The 22,942-nt window shown below is 41.3% G+C and overlaps 1 protein-coding gene across 1 annotated transcript in view; it reads left to right on the top strand.

The window, feature by feature from the left end:
• The first annotated feature begins 5,868 nt into the window (after window positions 1–5,868).
• Window positions 5,869–22,942, top strand: part of Sh2d1b (SH2 domain containing 1B) — a 21,161-nt gene continuing 4,087 nt past the window's right edge. The window contains exons 1-3 of the mRNA XM_055624531.1: window positions 5,869–6,002; window positions 18,519–18,582; window positions 21,254–21,413. Of these exons, the coding sequence (XP_055480506.1) occupies window positions 5,869–6,002; window positions 18,519–18,582; window positions 21,254–21,413 (358 nt within the window). The remainder of the gene's footprint in view (window positions 6,003–18,518; window positions 18,583–21,253; window positions 21,414–22,942) is intronic.

The following is a 22,942-nucleotide window of genomic DNA, read 5'->3' as shown; positions in this document are numbered from 1 at the left end:
CACTGAACCAATAGTTAAGGGGCAGTGGCATCCACATGGAACTCCAGATTATCTCCAGATGGACTTCCTGGTGCTGGGACTGATGGGAGGTGGGAGTAATTCCCTTCCCGTGATAACTGGAGCCAGAGGCAGCATCCAGGCTTCAGGGTGACAGCTGGGGCTAGAAAACGCAAACCTGTGGAAATCGGTGTCAGTGCCAAACTCGAAAAACAAGATTCCCCAACCTCCTCTACTTTTCTGTTTCCGTTCCTCTGCTTCCCTTGTAGCATCTATGGAAGAGGGAACGAAGCTAGAACAGTAGCCATGATTGAGAACACTCCTCAGTTTGGGCAGGCTTTTGCTCAACTTGACTAACAGACTCTCCTGATTGGTTTTTATTCCATGCCTCATTTGTATAATGCACCCAAGCAATCAGAGCCTGCCTAAGCCTACATAAAGCTTTGGGCAGAGCATTTCCAGATGTCCAGTTCTTGGTGATTTCCTGGCACTGGCCAAGTTCCCAGCCCACAGATGTTCTTCAGAGGAAGACAAAAGACTTCAGGGTCAACAATAACTTACAAGAGAAGGAAGACAGCTTAGCTTCTGAGACAAGATGAAACTAGACAGGGAGCCATGGCCATACAACTTTCTTAATTTCCCCATCTGCTTGATCTTGGCATTTGCTTCTGCATCCTCTTTTGGGGCTGTGACCTCCCCCTGTCATGTTCTAAGTATGATAGCCTGAATAATGGCTCTCTGTGCTCTGAGCCTTTGTGGGTATGTTAAGTTCCTTGACCAAAAGAAAAAAATTGTTTGCACTAGGAAGGGAACCATAAGGCAGAGCAAAGTGGTCTGGAGGAAGTGGGTGGGGTAAAAACACAGGTGACATGGAAGCAGAAATGAAGCTACTGGGTTGGGGTGCAAAAGGGAACAGAGGGACAGAAGAGAATAAAAAACAAATTTTGTTTGATAGTTCCATAGTAAACCTAATACTTTTTAATAGTGATTTTAAAACTAGTTATTAAACCTGGAAAATAAGATAAAATAAGAAAAGATGTGTAGTTCTCCTCCTGCCTGGGGCTGCCTCCCAGAAGCCCATGAAGTCAAGAGGGGCAGGAGATGAAAAGTGCCTGGAAAAGCGGGAGAATCGTACAAAGATCTCATACCCAGGGAACATCTGATGGCTAGTTCAATTTTAATTCCCAAGAACAAAGGTTACATACCCCTATGGGAGTGGGCGGCGGGGGGGGGGAAGGGTGCCAAGAACAAAGGTTACATACCCCCATGGGAGTGGGCATTGGGGGGTGCAGAGAGGAGGGAGGCTCCGAGAATAGGTGTACATAAATAGTTGGAACTAGGCACTTCAAGGATGCTTGATTTGCATTATAGAGCACGTTTCTATGATAAGAATAGAATCTCAGTACTAAATTAACATATAGGCACAAGGAGGGGAGATCTAGAAGGGAGGTGTGTCAGAGGCCACACATCAAGTTAGGAGTCTCTGTTAAAGACATTCTCCAGATGAAGTCGGGCAGAGAAGAGGGGACCCTGTTGAGGGGAGGGAGTTCTGCCTTTAGCACCAAGCTGGTAATGTCTACCCAGTCCAGTAAAGAACTGTAACCTCAACCAACAGGGCACCTCCAACAAAAATAGAATTGAGGTTTCCAGTCCATCTGTTTTTAAATAAGATTATTCTGATTCATCAAATATGTATCCAGTGTGAAAACAGGGATGTTGTAGATGTTTTGATTTATGATGGGTAAACATGTTTTTGTTTTAATCCCACATATGAATTATGGGATTGATTCAGAGAGTCCACAGCAGCAAACTATTTGCCTCATGAGGGCTCTGAGAGGGGCTCTTGCCAGCTACAAAGAGTTTAAATCCGGGGACTCTGGAGACAGAATAAATGCCAGAGGGCAGAAAGTGTTGAAGAGCTCCAAGAAAGAAGAAGGCTGCCGGTGCTTCCCCCTTGCTGTTCCTGATTGCTATTGATGCAGTTAGATGAGAAGTTGGAGATATCCTGAAAGGAAGATTGGATTTTCTCCAAGGAACCTGTGGACACTAACCAGCAGGAAGTAACTAAAAAGAACTCAGCCCCCTGTCTCCACTAACCTCCTTTCTCTCCTACCAGGAATTGGGCTGTTAGAAGAGATTGGCGTGGAGAAGGGAAAAAGAGGCCTAAGAAACATAAATAAAATAGAGCTAGAAAGTAAGCCTACCCAAGGATGTTCTTTAAAGTGAAGGAAGACAGCATGGTGGTCATGAATACACAGTCAAGAGTGAGGCAGAACAAGCTTTTGAGTGACAGTCAGAGAAGCCAATCGCTATGACTCACTCTGCGGATGGAAGATGAAGGTTGTTGCTTTGGTTTGTTTTTCGAGACAGATTTCTCTGTGTAAAAGAGCCAAAAAAAATCTTGGAAGTGTCAGGAAATTGATAATGATCTTAACCAACAGTGAATAAGAAAAAATCGAGCCATTAGATGCTCTTAACTGTAACTTCAATGAGGCTAGACTCCACCAATGACCCTAATACACAGAAGGTTTTTTTTGTTTTTGTTTTGTTTTGTTTTTTGGTGGATTTTTGAGACAGAGTCTCTCTAAGCAGTCCTGGATGTCCTAGAACTTGCTCTGTAGACCAGGCTGGCCTTGAACTCACAAAGATCCACCTGTCTCTTCTGCCTGGGATTAAAGCACTGGGATTAAAGACATGTGCCAGCACTGCTCAGCAGGTTTTGTTTGTTTGTTTTTTTAACATAAAACCTCAAAAAGGAACATTTCTCAGTGAACATAATAATATTTTAAAGAATTATATTATTTTTAATCATGTATATCCGTGGGGGTACATTTACATGAATACATGTGAATGAGGAAGCCAGAGACATTAGGTCCTCTAGAGCTGGAGTTGTAGGCATTTTTGAGCCATGTTTGAAACAATGCAGAGCTATACTACTAAAAACGACATTGTACTGGCATAAAAACAGACACATTGATCAATCAAATACAACCGAGAACACACATAGAGTCCACACTCTTACACGCCACCTGACTTTTGATAGAGGCCAACAATACACATTGGAGAAAACATGACATCTTCACAAATGTTGCTGATTCTGGGCCAGGCATGGTGATGCATGCCTTTAATCCCAGTACTTGGGAGGCAAAGGCAGGTGGAGCTCTGTGAGTTCTAGTCCAGCCTGGTCTATAAAGCAAGTCTAGGACACACAGGGTTCTGTTACACAGAGAAATCTGTCTCAAAAAACAAACCAAAACAACAACAAAAAAGTTGCTGAGCAGCATGTAGATAGCTACATGTAGAAGAAGAAAATTCTATACTTATCTCTCATCCTGCACAAAACTCAACTCTAGATGAATCAAGGATTTCAGTGTAAGACCTGATATCCCAAATGTGATAGGGGAGAAAACTGGAAATATGCTTAAAATTATTGGTATAGGAAAGGACTTTCTGAACAGGACTCTAAACAGCCACTAAAACAACAATTGATCAATGAGACCTAAAGAAGCTAAGAAGCTTTTGTACAATAAAGGACACAATCATTGAAGTGAAGACTCAGCCTACAGAATAGGGGAAAAAAATTACCAGCTATACACCTGACAAAGTACCGGTATTTAGAATACACAAAGAACTAAAACACCAAGAAAACAACCTAATTCAAAAGTAGGGCATGGAACTAAAGAAAGAGTTCCCAGAGGATGACATATGAATGAATGGCAGAGCAACATTTTTAAATGTTCAACACCCCTAGCTGTCTGAGAAATGGAAAGTAAAAGTACTTTGTGACTTAAGCTTACTCAAATCAGAGTAGCTAAGATTCAAAAAACAAACGATGACAAATGCTGTCATGACTATGGGGAAGAAGGAACACTTATTCATTACTGGTGGGAACATAAGCTTGTGTCACCACTATAGAGACCAGTGTGGAGGTTCTCAAAACGACAAAATAGATCTACCACATGACCGAGCTATAGCATTCTTGGCATAAACCCAAAGGACCCTATGTACTTCTATAGATAAACTTGTTCATCCATGCTCTTTGCTGCTCTAGAAAAGTGAAACATTCTAGATGTCCATAGGATGATAAGCGGATAATGAAAATGTTGTAATTTGCTAAATTAAATATTATTTGATTTAGACATTTTGAAAAAAAAAACCTAACTTCTCTAGAATCTATACGTGTGTACATATATATTATGTACCTAAAAAATTAAAATGGAGTTACCTGTGATTGTGCCTCAATACTCCTATTAGATACCGCAAGCTAACAACTAAAATTCCTATTGCCAGGAATGAGTTACCTCTTTTTGGAGTTGTCCAGTGAGGTCCCATAGACCCCAAACATTATTGCATTGTTCTTGGGTATTTCCCAGAATTCTATGGTAAGACCCTGCTGCTGAAGATACCATATACTTGAGTCCCAAAACAAAGAGAAATTAAGCTGCCTCTCACTTGGAAGCTTCATTCTTCTTGGCTATCTTCCATAGGACTAAAAGGTGGTAAGCAGGCTACTGGAAAAGAAAAGTAATCATTGTTCTCACCTAGCTGTGCAGCCTGTGAGCTAAAATGATGACTAACCCAGAAGATGTGCCCACTGGTGCAACAGCAGCATAAATGTCAAAGAAGTAACCAATCCAGTTTCTGATTGGATTTAAGGCTCACGCCACTCATTGAAATTATAGACCTTAGGAGGCCACCAGGCCTTAGCAAAGCTTATGCCATTGTGAAAATCCCATCCAGACCACAAAACTCAGCATACGGACACTGCCACCTGTCAAAACAATGGTTCCCAACCTTCCCAGTCCTGCAACCCTTTGATACAGCTCCTCATATTGTGGTGATCCCCAACCATAAAAGTATTTTGTTGCTACTTCATAACTGTAATTTTGCTGCTGTTATGAATCCTAACATAAATATGTGACCACTCTAGGGGTCATAGCCCACAGGTTGAGAACCACTGTGTCAGAACAAAAACAAAGATCCTGTCTGTCAAAGTCCACAGATCTGGTAAAGTCTCTAAAGGTACTAACTAACCTTGTTTTATGCCCTCTGTAGTTCTGCTTCAGACTAACTGTTTTTGCTGAGATATATTAACCCACCATATGGTTTTTGTACTTAAAAGTTTACCCCAAGAAAGACTCAGGGCTACACTGGGATCTCAAACACTCAGTGTAGTTGCTGGCCAGCTAATAAAGACTTTCTACTGGCTTAAACCCGTATCCAAGTAGTCTTCTCTGATGGATGCGCCAAAACAGAAACTCATGCTTGACACTGCTTATTGGGGCTAAGAACCCGTGTCTAGAGAGGTCCTTGTAATTAGGGTAAAACCTACTACCATTGCTTTGCTAAATGGACCCGGTATCAAACTAACTCGTAATGACTGATCATTATTGTGTTCACAGATCAGTGCATTTCTCAATCTTCATTAGAGAAGCTTTTTTTTTTTTTTTTTGAACAGACAGCGATTAATGCAGAGCACGATGAGCCAGAATGGGTGAGAACTGGTATGAGATATGCTATAACCTGGATCCAGGGAACCTGACGTTAGTGTTGCTGTTATAGCCACAAACAGCACCGACTATGAGCTGGACTGTATTCTCACCCCTTCTGTGAGTCATATTTGAGCCACCCACCTCTAGGCCAACCACTCAAGACCTATAAGTGTCTTGGTCACTTCACCACCGCTCCCTTCTCATTTCCTGAGTCTTGTAAAGTTGACTGAACTCCACAGAGCAAGCTCATCTTGTTTGGGCAACACTGGAGGAAGGGAAGTTTCCCTTCTACTGCTCTCTCTACTTCCCTCTTCAGAGCCACCCCTTTGCCTGGAATTGGTTTCAGATTGACAAGGTGGTTTAAACATAACAACCCTCCATGGATCTGCCTTACTACCATGGCCAGCTGACCAAGCGAGAGTGCGAAGCCCTGCTCCTCAAGGGAGGGGTGGATGGCAACTTTCTGATAAGAGACAGCGAGTCTGTGCCAGGAGCCCTATGCCTCTGTGTCTCGTGAGTAGCCTTATCTTCATTCTGTTGAATCCTGATGGCAGCCATATACTCATGGAGTTGTAGCTCATTCTGCTTTGCAATGCTAAGGAGCCAGGCACAGAGAGGATAGAAGGATATGCCTACCCAGCTCTTCTGCTGCTTTCCTCTCTCAGTTTTGGATGCCACTGAGCAGACCCTGAGATAACAGAGGTGAGATGACAAGGAAGGAAAGTGTAAGGGTGAAGTGGAGAAAGAAGAACTATCAGAACATTATCTCCTCTACATGCGTCTTTATTTGATGTGAAGGGCAGTGGTGCTTTGCTATATTTGACTGCGTTCACTTGCAGTATTTAAAGTGCTAATATTTCTTACTTTGTCATTTTGGTAAAGGGCTTTACCAACCAGCATTTCTTTGCCCCTTTCTATCCTTTTTGTGGTCTCTTGAGGCAAACAGAAGCCATTGTCGTTTTATAGATAAAAAAATAGAAAAACACTGGATTCTTTAGCATGCCTGTTATGGACACTGGGGATGACTTTATTGAGGGGCGTCTTGACAGGTGTAGTGATTGATTTAATGGAGACTTCCATGGGGAAGAAAGATTGACCTTAAATGTGAATACAGTATGAAGAAGTAGGGGTTCATAGCAAAGAGAATGATGGGGTCAGTTCATGGGAATGTACTAAGAGGAAACTTCAGAGAGAAGGGAAACTCTAGGATTCTAGCTGAGGGAAGGCCACTGCAATTAGATGTCATCTGAGAGATGGTGGCAGATGAAGAAGCTCATGAGACACCAAGGCTGTTCAGATATTATTGGAGCACAATTCTTTGATAAAGCCGAATTTTGTAAGGAAATGCATAGGTGGGCCTAGGAGGTTTAGGAGTCTGACTGATGTCTGGGTGAACGAAGAATCATTGTCACTGTGGGAGAGAGCTCTTGTGCTTCTTAGAGCTTTGAAGAAAGTTAAAAAGGCAAAAGTGGTTGTCATTACTAATTGCTATATAGGGATCTTTGTTTCTTTAAATGGGGCCAGAGAAACTGCTGTGAGAAAGACAACAGTAGGTCTCTCTTAAATTTCAAGCTAAAAGTGATGCTTAGGTGTTTGTTTGTTTGTTTGTTTTCGTGTGTATCCATTGGTACTTTGTGTGTCAGAGTCATGGTCCTCATGTAGTGATGTTAAAAGGTGATAGGATCTTTAAGAGATGGAGCCTAAGGGGAAACCATAGGTCATTGATACTATTACCCTGGGAAGAATCTTAGGAGATACTGAGTTAGTTCTTCCTAAGAGGGAAGTAATAAATAAGGCCAGCCCTTCCCCTGACCCCTGCCCTGGTTTACTGCTCCTCCATGTGATCTCCCCCTCTTCATGATACCGTCTGCCACCATGTGATACAGCCAAAAATGGACCCTCACCTGAACTGGGGCCATACTGAGCAGATGAGTGACAACTGCTGGGATTTGGAACTTCACACTGGTGAAGAGAAAGTACCAAAGCTGGAAGGTTATAGGGCTACTCCATTGCACCTCTGGATGGGAGATAGTAAGGAGCTACTTATGGCGGCATACATGGCAATAGAAAAAAGCGCAAGGGGCAGCCTAGAGACAGGACAGTTCTTGGCCAGGATCTCACGTACATGATATACATTGAGATTCTCTTTAATCTTAATACTTACTCCCAGCTTCCCTGAGGTGTGTCAGCCCAACATCTATATTAATCTAAAGCAAAGGTCATTTGGACTTTTTTTTTTTTTAAGGAGTCAAATGATAAAGGTATAAATATTTGCTGAGCACCTTCATGGATCAAGCCTCATCCCCCTCTCTGCCCATGTCACGGGCAGATGAAATGTCATGTGTGCTCAGACATAAACTGTAAGTCCGATGACCCCAGTGACCTCTTCACAGGCTTGGGGATAGCTTATTATCACCATTATTAAGTCAGTGGACCCTGTAATGCATGCAATTGCTGTGATGATTAGACCATCATGGGGCATGATGGGAGCTGACAGCAAAGAATGGCCGATACGTTGAGGAACAGAAAGCCTTATATTGGTACAGAGACTTGGAAGATGAATGGAATCCTCTTTCACTTATTCATTCAGTAAGCATATACCGAAGTTCTTTAGGTTCCAGGCATGGTTCTAGGCATTGGATCACAGTGACAAGCACTGGAGGAAACATCCCTTTGCAGAGATCCTTGTAGTAACTAATGTTACCCCTACTTTGGGGGAAGGGGCAGAGAGAAACAACTGCTCTTTTCTGTTATTTATTTATTTTTGAGACAGGGTCTCACAAAGTCCAGGTTGACTTTGAATTCACTATGCAGCTCAGGCTGATCTCAAAATCACAGAAACCCAGTCTCCACCTCCGAAATGTTGTGATTACAAGTATGTGCCATCCCCAACCAAGATCAAACTGTTTATATATTATTATATACTTTGATTTTACTAATGCCCCCAAGGCTACTGAAAGATGTTCAGGGTAGTCACCTCAGAACTGTGTTATAAGCAGGGAACCCGAGCCTTGACTCTGCCTTTGTATCCAGAATCTCCCTATCCTGCTTGCCAGAGACATGCCCCTTCTTTGCTGCACTATATGGACTTCTGAGCTGTCCAGAGCCAAATGAAGAAAGGATGAAAAGTTAGAGGTAAAGGAGGGAAGCCAGGAATTGTGGCTCATGCTTGTGAGCCTAACAATTTGGATTGCTAACCTGGGCTATAGAGGGAGGCCCTGTCTCAAAAATTCCAAAAAGTGGAAGAAAAAGAAGAAGGAAGGAAGGAAGGAAGGAAGGGAGGGGGGTAGGGAGGACCATTTAACCAGGTAATGTACAGGCAAGGTAATGTATGCCTGTAATCAGTTCAAGCCCTTGAGAGGTAGAGACAAGAAGACCAAGGCCAGATTTGACTACATAGTAAGTTTGAGGCTAACCTGAGCTATATGAAATCCTGTTTAAACAAACAAACAAACAAACAAACAAACAAACAAATGAGGAAGAAGATGAGAAGAACAGAAGAATGAAAAGGGAGAGAAGCCTCCCTGGTATCTTAACCAGAGAGCTCCAGTACACATGGACAGGAAATGGCACCAGGATTTTTCAACACCTGTGAGCCAGAAAACCTCAACTTGTGAAATGCCTGTGTAGTGTGACTTTGTGAAAGTGAGGAAACTGAAACTGGGTCTGCCTTTGCAACCTGTAGAGTCCAGATAGGAAATATGTTAGGGAGTGAAAAGGATTCATCCCTTTTCACTCCATCAAGGAAAGGATAGACTTCCCAAATTCTGAGAAAGAGTTCAGAAAGAAAAGCAATAACCCAAACAATATGTATTATGCATAAGACATGTGTAAACTCCTTGTAGAAAAACCAAAGGGATGCATGTAGTTCATGGTAAAGAACTTGTTTTATCTAGCATGCACAAGGCTCTGAGGTCAACTACAGCTCCAACATACAATTACTACTACTAATACAATTCTTAAACTAAAATGTAAAGCTGGGCATGGTGATTCTTCTCTGTGTTCTTAGTATGTAGGAGGCTGGGATAGGAGGATGGTCATGAGTTTGAGGCCAGCCTGAGTTGCACAGAGTTTCAGATCAGCCTGGAATATGGTCTGAGTTCCTGTTATAAGTGTGCATGTGTGAGAGAGAGAGACACACACACACACACACACAGAGAGAGAGAGAGAGAGAGAGAGAGGAATGAAAGAAAGAAGAAAAATGATCATTAGATATATATATATATTTATATATATTTTATATATATATAAAAGCAGAAATTATTTCTGTCTGCTTCAAAAGCCACTTATATTTCAATACACATATCAGCAAACTTTTTGCCATGCACATGTCACAATTGTATATACAACAAATGGCCCTCTATACGTGATACTTTCGAACCTGTTTTTCTCAGTTCGTGGTGTGTGTGTGTGTGTGTGTGTGTGTGTGTGTGTGTGTGTGTGTATGGGAGTGGTGTCGTTGGTATTTGCTACTTTGTGGCTTCCTTTTTCTCTCCCACCCTTCTCTACCCTTTACTTCTTCCCCTTTAGCCTCCTAACACTAGATAGAAGAGAAAAAAAGAATAAAAGGAAAGGGGGCGTCATTATTGATAGACTACTTTCTGCTGATTAAGGGCGTTGAGCTCCTTGGGGGCAAGTCTGACCTTCATCATTGGGATATCTAATTTGTTCTTCTCATTCCTTTGCATGTGACTACTTGACATGACTCAACCACCGTTCAACCACCAAGCAGCCACCCACTTGTTGGGCTCTATCATGTTTATACACCCTCTAAAAAGTCCTCAGAATTCCAAACATCACACACTCACAGAAACTCTCTGCAGCTGGCAAAACCACCCCCCTCTCCTCGACCAGACCATGAGGCAAATCAGAGTCAGCTGCTTCAAAGCACCCCATATCCATACCTGGGATTAAAAAGAAAACATTCCTGTAACATTTCTGGTTTTGTTTTTTGTTTTTTTTTTAAAGAAACTAAATTACAAAATTCTCACTACAGGATGGTATGCACATACATGTGCTTGTGTGTGTGAGTGTGTGGAGGCCAGAAGTGTCAGGCACCTTCCTCAATTGCTCTTGACCTTATTTGTTGAGAAACTATCTCTCATTGATCCCGGAGCTTACTGATTTAGCCAGACTAACTTACCAGCCATCCTCAGTGATCTTCCTATTCCCTCTTCCTCAATGCTAGAAATACAGACACTCAGTGTCATACTCAGCTTCCATACAAGTGCTAGGGATCTAAGCTCAGTTCCTCAGGCTTGCCCAGAAGCACTTCGCTGGCTGAGCCATCTCCCCAACCCAACAGAGCTGCCACTGCCACTACCATCCCTTCACACCTGAGTACCGTTTTGCTGATTGTAATTACTACAGCTTAATACAGTCAAACACCTAGTTTATTTCCACTTATTTTTGCATTTTGTTTGATGGATTAGATATAGTTTGAAACAATTAACAGTTTCGTACTTACCTCTTTGAAGATTTGCTTCTCTTAAAAAAATCTAGACATTTGAATTTTGTCATGCATGTCGATAAATTAAAACCACACCAGCTTTCACTGGCATACCTTCTAAGCAAGAGCTGGAAAAAGATGGGGTGTCAGCAGACTCACAACATTGCTTATTACCTTGGATTCCCCAGGGTTTCCAGGCATGGTGTGGAAAAAAAAAAATGTAGTCCACAATTGTTTGACATCATAGGGCCCAACAGGTTCCATTTCCTCCCACTGATATTTCAAAGTTTGGCTAAAACAAAACTAAAAACCTGAATTCAAGCATGATTTTCCATAATGCTGGCCACAGCGTGGGACAAAATACTCATGAATGAACTGGTCCTGAACCAATAGAGATCTACACATAGTGCTTCATGCATCAGCACCAAGTGACCATTCCAAGGCTAGCCCATGATGCAGTTCAAAATAAATGAAGCTAAGAGGGTCTAGCCTTTCCAAAAGGTTTTTTTTTTATCTTTGAATTTTTTTTTTGCACTGAAGTTTTTCTTCTGATATATTTATTCAGCTGTTAATCCCATCTAGTATATTCTTCTTTTCAGACTCAGCAGCCTTTTAGTTAAGTTTCATCTTACTCTTTTTTTTTTGTATCACCAACATCCATACTTTAAATTTCCGTCTTTTTTTCCAGATTCTTAAACATCTAGAATAAAATTGTGCTATCATCCTTGTCTGCTTCTTCTATTACCTGTGTCATTCCTGAGCCTATCTCTATTGATTAACTTCTCATTATTGGTTTAGTTTTTCTCATTGCTGATTTTATTTTCTGTCTTTATTTGTGCCTGGAAAAATTTGACTAGGTGCCAGGTATAATGAGTTTTACCTTCCTGGGTGTCAAATTTTTAGTTGTGAACGCTCTTGAACCTTATACTAAGCAGTATTAAGTTACTTGGAAATGTTCTCATCTTTTGAATGTTTACTAGAACCAAGAATAGCTTTGGTTCCAGAGTGACTTCTGTTCCGCTCCTGGGTAGAAGTGGGCTGGGGGTCTTGTTGCCTAGCCTACCAATGGCTACACAAAATGTTCGATGAGAAAGAGAACTATATCATACCACAAACTCTGGGGACTTGGCCTTTCCCTAGTTCTAGTTCCTCTTCACATTAAGGGAACGGTTATATGCCTCTACAACTGAGTCACCATTATCTGTGCCAGACCACAAGAAAAACGTCTGTTAGTTGAAACCCATGTATCAAGATTCTTATGATTTCTTCCACTTTTCTCAGGCATCAGTGTCCTGAAATGTCTGATGTTCAAAGGCTGCAATTTCATGATCCTTTCCCAGTTTTTGGGGGGTTTTTGAGAAGGGAAAATAGACATGGTCCTATTATTCCGTCTTGGCCGGAAGCAGAAATTATCATTGATGTGCTTTTAGTATTTACCGCAAACACCTATATTTATTTAAAAATACTGCTTTAAGCCACAAAAAAATAGTTGTCATATATTGAGCATTCACTATACACCAGGCTCATCACTTAGCTCAACTATTTTAATCTCAAGCTTAATGATATTACTTAGCAGAGAAAAAAAAGGAAAATTGGAGACAGAGAGGTATGATAGTTTGATTTTTAATAAAAATTAAATATATTCATAATAATTCATATGCCTGTGTATATACACAATAGGTCTTCATCCTATTTCTTATTACAGATACCTAAAACGTGCATCTCTGGGGTGAGGAGTAGCTTTTATACGTCAACAGAATGACTCCTGATAGCCTCAGGATCGCGACTAGTTGCCAGAAAGTCCTAGGATGGATAAGCTTTATCTCAGCTTCCCAGGAGAGAGAGAAGAGAATGGAGAGAGAAGTAAATGTAGAAGCTGCTGGGTGTGGGGATGCCTCCCAGAGGCAGCTTTTTTCATATGTTTATCTTGTTTTGAGTTTCTATAAAGACTGCAGCAGTCAGGAAACTGCTGGAATCTAGAAGACTCCGTCAAGATCACCAAAAGGCTTATGTAACAAAACATGTAACTACTGATTCATCTTTCTTCCCTCCCCACCCCCACTCCTCCTTCTAGAGAGGGTCTTTCTACATAGCCCTGGATGTTTTGAAACTCACTCTGTAGACCAGGCTGGCCTCAAACTCACAGAGATCTGACTGCCTCTGCCTCCTGAGTGCTGGGGTTAAAGGCAGCACCACCGTGCTGGGCTTCTGTGGGGGGAAGGGCTCCTGTGTTACCATTCCACAGGTAAGGTAAGTAGAATTTCGTGACAGCTGCCAGCCTACTAAGAAGCCGAGGGTCTACACAAAGGCAAATCCTCAGGGTACACTGAAGTCACTGACTTTCCCTCCCTTCACCCCTTCTTCTGCCTTTTCTTAGTGCTGAACTTAAAATTTGTATTTGAATAAAGTCATTTTCTTTCATTTTTCATGATTAATAGGAACATATTGGGTTTACAGAGTTTTAAATTATTTTTAAGAATATTTTTCTATTTGTGTGGGGGGAGGAGAGGGGTAGGTAGGCACACGTATGTGGAGGCCTGAGGCTGATGTAGGGAATCATCTTGAATTGCCCTTTCACCTTATTCATTGAGGCAGACTCAAACCCAGAGCTGACACATAAAGCTAGTCTTACTGAAGGGCCCCTTTGGTCGAAGACACCTTAGGCACAGACCATACCCAAACACAGACACCAGTTTCCAACACTCCAAAAATCACTGCAGGAGTGATTTTTAAGGAGAAAAAGACAAAGTCCTTGCTAGGGTAAATTGGTAAGTCCTGATTGTTGGTAAGTGTGACCAAATAAGGAATGTTGATAATTGGACCTTTTTCAGTCATCTTCAGGGATGAGGAAGTGGCCAAGTAAGGGAATCTAGTGGCTTAGCACCAGGAAAAAAAAAAAAAAAAAAAGAGGGTAAGGGCAGCCTGCCAAAGCCATGTTTGGTCTGGTTAGAGAGAGACAGAAGACAGTGGGACAGCATAGGAGAAGAGTAAGAGGGGATGGTTGGAGCACCCCAGAAAAAGAAAGAAAGAGCAAGAAAAGGGAGAGAGAGAGAGAGGTAATAGAGAAGAGATGGGGGTTGTCTTTTCTCCCAGGTGTTAGCAGGTGATGACATCAGAGGTTGCTAGGCAACCTAGCCTAACATTCCTCCCTTTTTATTTACTTAAAAACAGCAAATTTTTGAAATGGGGGGGGAGAGAGAGAGAAGCAAGAACACAAAAACATCCAGATTTCAAGGTGAGAAAAAGAGAAAGCCCCTGTCCTGGAAAGTTCAAGGTAGAGGGTGGGTTTCGCCACCCATGCCCAGCAGCAGGTAGAAACCTGACACTGGGGATCCCCTGTCTCTGCCTATTTCTTCTGAGGATGAAGGTAAAGCAAGTACACAGGGCATTTCATGGATTTCTGGGGAATGCAAACTCCAGTCCTCACACTTGGCATTGCACATGCTTTAACCATTGAGACATCTTCCTAGTCCCTATTCTGTAGGTATTTTGACACTTTAATTTAATCATATTAGAAATAATTAGCCATTTTGACCATGTTATGCTTTTAATTGGTTTTTACATTTATGACTTTTTAAAACATTTTTTATTTTATCTTAAAGATGCATTTATTTTAGTGTTTGAGATTTTTGCCTGTGTATATGTGTGCCATAAGTGTGCCTAGTACCCACAGAGGACAGAAGAGAGGCTGAAATCCCCTGGGCCTGAAGTTCAGATGGTTGTGAGCTACCATGCAGATGCTAACCAGAATCTGGGCTCTCTGTAAGAGCAGCAAATGCTCTTAACTACTGAGCAGTCTTTCTAGCCTCCTTTTAAATGTTCAGGCTTACCAATCTCTACTTTTTAATGAGTGATGACATTTTGGCATTATCTACTTTGTTTCAATATTGCTATCTCTTAAGACACACATTTTCTAAGTTCACTAAATGTTATCAAATCAATTATTCTCAAAGACATTACACCCTATGGTGTATTAAACTTTTTCTAAGCCAATATCTTGCATTAGTGAATTCTTCCAGTTCTGTCTAGTCGGTTATGGTATGAGAGCTCAGTGTTGTTCAATGCACATGTCTCTGGCTGGTAGCCAAATGGAACGTTTTTCCTGTGTTTACTGACGCTTCCTTTGTCTTAGTATTCTCATTACATAGAAGTGCTGTAATTGACTTCTCCCAATCTCTGGTCATTTTCAGTTCATTAATGGCATCTGTTTAATAACTAGAAGCTTTAACTAAACAACAAACAAGCAAACAAACACATTACTCTGTTTTATAGCTTCCAGTTTTTACAATTGAAAATAAAAGTCTTTCTTGCCTGAAGGTCTTTAAGCTGTTCATTTATAGTTATTTCTCCAAAGTTTAATGCTTTGTTTTTTCCATAACAGAGTCTTTGGAGTATGTGTTTCTACATAAAAAATTATGCCATTTGTGGTCTCTTTCCCTCCAATCTGCTATGGCAGAGCTGTCATCTATCAGGCCATCCCACACACGCGCGCGCACACACACACAGGCATATGCCCGAGGTGGTCTATGCTATTCATACCCTTTTCCTTGGAACTAGCTCCTCACTAGCTTTGTAAGAAGCTTTGTGATCTGTCGAGACAAGACCATTCCCCGCCACGACTCCCCGCCACACTCCAGTCCCTTGCTTTTCTAAAATTGGCCTCACTATTCAAAGCCTAGATTCTGTGTGTGCACAGGAACGATGTGATCTGACTCACAGTTTATAAAAGGACCGTGTCGCCTCTGGAGTAGAGAATGGTAATGTCAGAGAGAGGGAGCAAAGAATGGCCTGAGCTGTGTCCTTGAGTAGATGAGAGGGAAAATAAGAGGAACCTGCTTTGGAGAGCAACACACACCGTCTACAGTGAAAACAGCAGAATATTTAAGCGCAGGCTTTGGTGGGTGCGAGCAGCCATTGGTGTAGCAGCGTATCTGAGAAGAAACACTGATGTACACTGGTAGAAGGCTGGGATTCTCTCTTGGTCGCTTTTGTCTTCTCGGTCCCCATTTCTTGTGACAGCCTCATTGAGAAGATGCAAGCAACCAGGAGAGATTAAGATTTTTTTTCTCTCTCTCTCGCTCCTCCTCTCTCACTGTTTCTCTCCCTCTGCTAACAATTAACAGCACTTAGGCACCAGACAAGTGCACCCATATGCAGGCACCCATACACATTAAAAAAAAAAAAAAAAAGCAGATAAGGAGAAAAGACAGGGTAGAAAATTGTTTCTGAGGAACACAGGAAAACAACTAATTTCCTGGAAACATTAAGAGTTTGAGTGATACCAGGTGGTAGGGGCACATGCCTTTAACCCCAGCGCTTGGAAGGCAGAGGCAGGCAGATTTCTGAGTTCGAGGACAGCCTCATCTACAGAGCTAGTTCCACGACAACCGGGTCGTACCAGGTCTTTAATCTCAGAATTTGGGCATCAAGGACAAATGGATCCAGCCTGGTCTATACAGTTAGTTTCAGGTTAAGAGGGTTACATATTGAGACCCTGTATTAGAGAGGAAGGGAGAGAAAGAGGGAGGGTGAGAGCAGAGGGAGACGGTATTACTTTAAAACAAAACCAATCTACAGGTCTGTGTTTTCCTCCCCGTTATACACAGGTGAGGAGAATTGAGCTTAATCAAGGTTCTGCTTTACTGATTAAGTAAATAAAACAAAAGATGTTAACAATATTTATAAGTGTAGATGTTCCTTGATTTGCAATAAAATTATGTCCCAATTTTCATGTATATTGAAAATACTATTCAAATCACACATAATACACCAAACATAACGAACAATGTATATTCACAACACAGTGTACGTCAGAAAACTGGTTATTCCCCTTTGTAGTTGCATGGATCATGGGTCACTGTGGCTCAGTACCATGACAGATGGTATAGCATATTGATTAAACTCTCAGGACCTGTAATTGTTAATGGACACATGTTATTTTTATACATATAAACTAAAGAAGCCATAAAGTTGAAGTTTATAAGTCAAACCATTGTGCTAGGCTATTCTTCCTTATACATTCATATGTGTGTGTGTATAGCACCTGAGTATTAAAGGAAGTGATGATGATGATGATAAGTAATCTAAGCAAGATAAATGTATTAGCTTGTTTTCTACTGCTTTGATAAACACCTTCATTCCAAGGAGTAAGTGATGAAGGTACCTTGGTGGGTCTGGACTGAGGTGTGCCTCTAGGAGATCACACCATGCAACAGATTTTAATACAAGAGGTTTATTGGAGGAAGTGGGGAGGCAGTCTCAGACATGAGGGAGAGACAGACAGACAGACAGAGACCAGATGACAGGGAGATCGAGAAACCCTTTAAAGGCTGCAGACATCTCATGGGAAACTACGCGACTGGTAGGTACAGTGGAAACGCGCTGAACTTGGCAGCGGCAGGTGATGAGCCACTGAAGGTAGGCTGGGAGAATCACCTGATTCAGAACAATGACCAAAAGCAACTTGAGGAGAAAATAGTTTATATGGTTTACACCTCTAGATCTCGGTCTATCATTGAGCAAAGTCAGGGCAGGGACCCAAGCAGGAGCTGTGGAGGAAAGCTGCTTACTGACTTGCTTGTTAAACTCATGTTTAGCTACACCGCCCATGTTTTTTCTTTAAACCATCATATCTGGTGTATTTATTCATGTGTAAAACAATGAATTCAAATGAGATACAGAGAAACAATGTTTGTTATTAACAATTAGCAGGCACAGTTGATTACACAAAGAGGCCAAAATGCTTTATTAACTCTAGAATCCTTTGTGTTCTTAAACCAACTTCAGCTACCTGTTTTATATTTAATAGGACCATGTGCTCAAGGATGACACAGCTCATAGTGGGTCGTGCCTTCCCATATTGATCATTTATCACGAAAAGGCCACACAGACTTTCCATCAAGGCAATGTGAAAAAGCATTTTCTCAATTGAGGGTTCCTCTTTCCAGATTACTCTAGTTTGTGTCAAATTGACAGAAAATTAACCAGAACAACCAATGAATGAATTGAAGGCATGTAGGTAAAAACAATGAAAAAAGGAGGAATTGGTGGATTGGAAAGATCATGACTCAAGGAACTGTGAAATCATCAAGTTAGAGAAAGAGATGAGAAATACTAGAACAATGGGTTGTACTTCCTGACAAAGGTCAAGTTGTAAGCAAGGATCTTTTTAAAATTTTATTAATTAAATATTTTATTTATTTGTTTTATGTATGGGTGCTCTAGCTGCATGTGTACCTACATGCCAGAGAAGGACAGAGGGTATAGATGGTTGTGAGCCGCCAAGTGGTTGCTGGGAAAGCAGATGGTCCTCTTACCCACTCAGCCATTTCTCCAACCCCCTAAGAAAGGATCTTAATTCTTTCTCCTCATCCTCTTTGCTGGGGTTCATGCTCCATCATCTCTAAGAGACCCTGCATTTCAAAACCCTTCTTTCTTTCAAATTCAGATGGGTTTGGGAATGGCCAGTTTCTTCTCGGGATTTAAAACTAAAAACATGTTGTGTATAAAAATAATGATAGCCTTCGTGGAGGTTTGTATATAAGAACATTATGACTCACAGAGACATTTTCCCCCCACAGGTTTAAAAGGTTTGTCTACACTTACCGAATCTTCAGAGAGAAATATGGATATTACAATATACAGGTAAGATTACGTAAGGACTGCCACAACAATAGTGTGGGAATTAGGGAAAATGTGAGGTGACCTCTTGAATCTTTGATGTGACCCCACAGTGGCTTTTAAAAACAAGAGTGCCACACCACGTTAGACAAGCAGTGAGCTTTGTCTCTCTCTGAGAGAAATAGGCCAGTGCTAGAGTTGTGTTCCATGTTTTAGTAACCTGAATGCTCCTACAGACCATAGTGGCAGCCGAGCCCACCCCTGTAAACGTGGATCTAGGCTCCATTTAAAACTGTTGCACGTCTGGGCACAAGCATTTAATCCCAGCACTCAGGAGGCAGAGGCAGGCAGTTCTCTGTGTCTGAGGCCAGCCTGGACTACAGAGTTAGTTTCAGGACAGCCAGGGCTACACAGAGAAACCCTGTCTAAAATAATAATAATAATAATAATAATAATAATAATAATAATAATAATAATAAGAAGAAGAAGAAGAAGAAGAAGAAGAAGAAAAAGAAATTAAAACTTACTGAATAAGAAAACTAAACCATGTCCCAGGATGGGAGTGGAAAGGGCAGGTGGGAAGAGGCTCAGATGCTCAAAAGTGAAGCATATGCCCAGCAGTCTGAAAATAGAAAAGAAACCATTAAATAGCTAGAGGTTCTAGGGACTCCTTTAGTTTTTCTGGTTTACTGTGAACTCAACAGAAATATCTCTTTGCCTCTTTTGAATTTACTTGTCTGCTTCAAAAAGTAAGTACAACAAATATAATGGAATTCTTAACTACCGATATAAGATCCTAAAATATGTTCTGAAAAAACATCTTCAATATGCTTATGTTCACTGTGAATATCCAAAAGAGATTAGAACATGCAAAGACCCCTAAAATACTTCAGCATCTATTTTTTTTTCTTTTGCTGTAGAAGACATCCTTGAGGCAGTTGGTAAAACTTGAATTAGTTTAAAATTCAAACAAGGCTGGCAATTAGTACTTCGCAAAAGTTAATATTTCTCGTTATAATATGGTGGTGCAATGTCTTTGCCTTATGGACCACTGAAGAACTTAGAATTAGTTAAAGAAACATCACGTCTTCAACTTAACATCTCAAATGTTTTCGAGTATTTTGGAGGATTATAATATATGATTTTATTTAACATACAATGTATAATATGTTATGTATTATATATCATATATATTTTATATATGTAATATAAAATAGAAAAATGCACAGCTGTTTGAAAATAGAAAAGAAGCCATTAAATAGGTTTTAGGGACTCCTTTAGTTTTTTCCCCAGGGAAAAGCACAGCAAACTAGTTATTGACTACCAAATGGTCAGCCCTAGAAACATTTTTTAAAAAGAATATACATATGTAAACTGACTGTGATTATTCATGCCTGGAATCCTGGCACTTAGGAGGTTAGAAGCAGAGAGATCAGAAGTTCAAGATCATCCTCAACTATTTTTGGCTAGCTTGGGCTACATGAAACCTTCTCTCAAAAACAGAACAAAAATATACATATATGTGTGTTTGGTTTGTATGTATATATACATACACAGAAAACACATATATATGCACTCATATATTTTAGAGAAAATAAAGAAGCAAACAAATAAAATATACTATTATATAGAATGTAAATGGAGAATGTATTTTACTTTTACTATTTTTTTTTCAGTTTGTCTACCTCTGAAATCATCTCAAAGTAAAATGCCTTCTAAAAGCTGACCATTTTGAAACATATTTTTTTTTTCTTTTTTCTTGTATATGTTGGGGAATTCTGGATATTCCCTAAGAACCCGTTTTGTCCCTTTTCTGAACAAAATGGAGAGCTCCCCACACAGCACGGGACTCAGCTACAGAGGACCCTTGGGCTGGGGCAGGCTTTGCACTCACAGGCCTGCTGTGGGTGATGCTTCGAGCTGAAGCGACCCCTTTAAAGGAAGGTTCACAGAAGCGCTCATCTCTGCTAGGGAAGTTAAGCACACACTTTAGAAAACCTGCCGGTCATCCAAGCATCTCTGTTGGCCGATGCTAGGGTCATAGAGCCACCATAGTGATAATTAAAAAATAAATAAATAAATAAAAAGCACAAAAGAGCAGGGAAAGAAAATTCCTTTTGCTTCTAAATTCCTTCTGCAAGGTCTTATCAGAAAAGAGGATTTTTTTTTCCTCTAGCTGCGAAACAGAAAACAAGTCTGTGGTTTCACTCAGTCACAGTTGACACCCTACCCTCAGTATAAACTGGGGTTTGTCTCTCTTGTTTGCACCCCATGGAGAGTCCACATGCGTCTCATAGGTCAGTTGCATATTTTGCATTTTCTTTGAGGAGTCCCCTAACTCAGCAAAGGCCAGCAGCATGGCAGAGTCTAACGTAAGTCGTGGGAGGGTGGGGGGCTGTTAACAGTGGATCTACAGTAAGAACCACCCCAGACAAATTGCTGAGGATAGGGCTCACTCACTACAGTGAATGAGTTAGAAGTCCTCTTTATACAGGGTAGTTGGGGTGAGAGGTTCCCCTTCAAAACAAGGAGCGTCTATGACAAGCTGCTGGTGAGAGCGCTTGGCCTGCGCTGCTGGCCTCTTACTTTCCACTTGTCGACTCTTAAAGGCAGCACTAAAAACCACTGTTGCAAGAAGGGTTTCGTGTTACCCACAGGTGCGCAACGAAGAGTGATCTTTCTTATGTCTTTGCAGACCAAGGAAGGTTCTCCAAAGCAGATCTTTCCAAACCTAGAGGAACTGGTCTCCAAATACGAAAAACCAGGCCAAGGACTGGTTGTTCACCTTTCAAACCCAATAATGAGGAAGAGCTTCTGCCCAAGAGAGAGATCAAAGTTAGAGTTGAATGTTTATGGTAAGAGCCCTGACATGGGGTCAGAAGAGACCTAACCCCGTGTCCACCCGTGGCCTACCCTTCCAGGTCAATGGAAGTCAGTGTCTTGTTCTATGACATTTCTCTAAAGAGCTTCACCCTACTAAGTGTAATTCCTACTGTGCTGGGAAACAGCATCTTCTAGCCCATGCATGTGGTCAAGACAAAGAGCTGTCTGGGCCAGACAGTCAGGAAGGAGAGGGTGAAGGTCCTGGGCCAAACACTGACTTTGAGTTTATTCTGTAACCATGTGCAGTCCACTCAACTTTGGGGATGAACGCACATATGGGTAGGTTTTCACTGAGAAAATGGTGTCAAATCATCTGCCAAGGCTCGTTCCGTTACAGGTTGCTCCATTTTTGCTAAGCATTCATTTATAAAATGATCAGAGACAAATGATTTCACATGTATCCCTAAAGGTATGAAGCCATCGAGAGGCACGAGGGATGGTCAGCACGCACAAAGCAAGTCCATTCACACAACTCTCAGATCATGTCAGGAGCTTACCCTTCCTTACCTTCGTCAGCTACCCATGGCAGTGACTTTCTGAATTAAACACAGGAGCTCGGAGACATTTCTGGTCCCATCCAATTTCTCATGATGAAAAATGTCTGGTTTCATTCTCCGTGAGAGGGATTGCAGCTGTCTGTGGGCAGCAAAGGTGATGGCAGCAGATCTGATGAGAGGGCATAATTTCTCAGGGAGCTGGCAAACATCCATCTCCACGCTACTATGTGTGAGAAAAGTTCCTCTTTAGGCACAGTAAGCTTCTCTTTTCCCTAAAAAGATTTGTGTGGAACTTTAATGATTAAGATTAAACCTGCCAGGCCGGAGAGATAGCTGCTCTTCCAGAGGCTCTGTGTTCATTTCCCAGCAGCCACATGGTGGTTCATGACCATTTGTAATAGGATCTGATGCCCTCTTCTGGTGTGTGTGAGGAGAAAGCACTCATATACATAAAATAAATAAATAAATATGTAAACATGTTTTTAAAAAAAATATAAAAACCTGCCCCCTACTGCTGTTTTAATGTCCATTCACCACGATTCATTCAGGGATTGTGTGGCTGTTATAATCAGATCATTTTCTGTAGTTCCAGCCACAGATACAGCCCCACTGCCCCTTTCCAACAAAATTTACAAAATTAAGAAGTATTCAAAGGGTATGGGAAATAGCCCAGTTGGTAAAGTGCTTGTCAAGTGTAAGGACCTGAGTTTGATCCTTAGAAATGATGGCTTTTGGAAACCTGTACATGGTGCACATGCTTATCACCCTAATGATGAAGAGGAAGGGACAGGTAGATTCACTGGGGCTCCCTGAATGTCAAAGCCAGAGAGCTCCAGGCCAGAGGAAGACCCTGTTTCAAAAAAATAAGATACAGGAAACCTGAAGAACAACATATGAGGTTAACCTCTGGCCTCCACACACAAAAGCACCCATGTGCATAAGTACCTGCACACAACACACACACACACACACACACACACACACACACACACACACACACACAC

Source organism: Psammomys obesus, unplaced genomic scaffold (genome assembly GCF_907164565.1).
Source record: "Psammomys obesus unplaced genomic scaffold, mPsaObe1.curated_primary_1811, whole genome shotgun sequence".
NCBI lineage: Eukaryota > Metazoa > Chordata > Mammalia > Rodentia > Muridae > Psammomys > Psammomys obesus.
The sequence above is the reverse complement of the archived record's forward strand: the minus strand, read 5'-3'. Positions and strand labels throughout refer to the sequence as shown.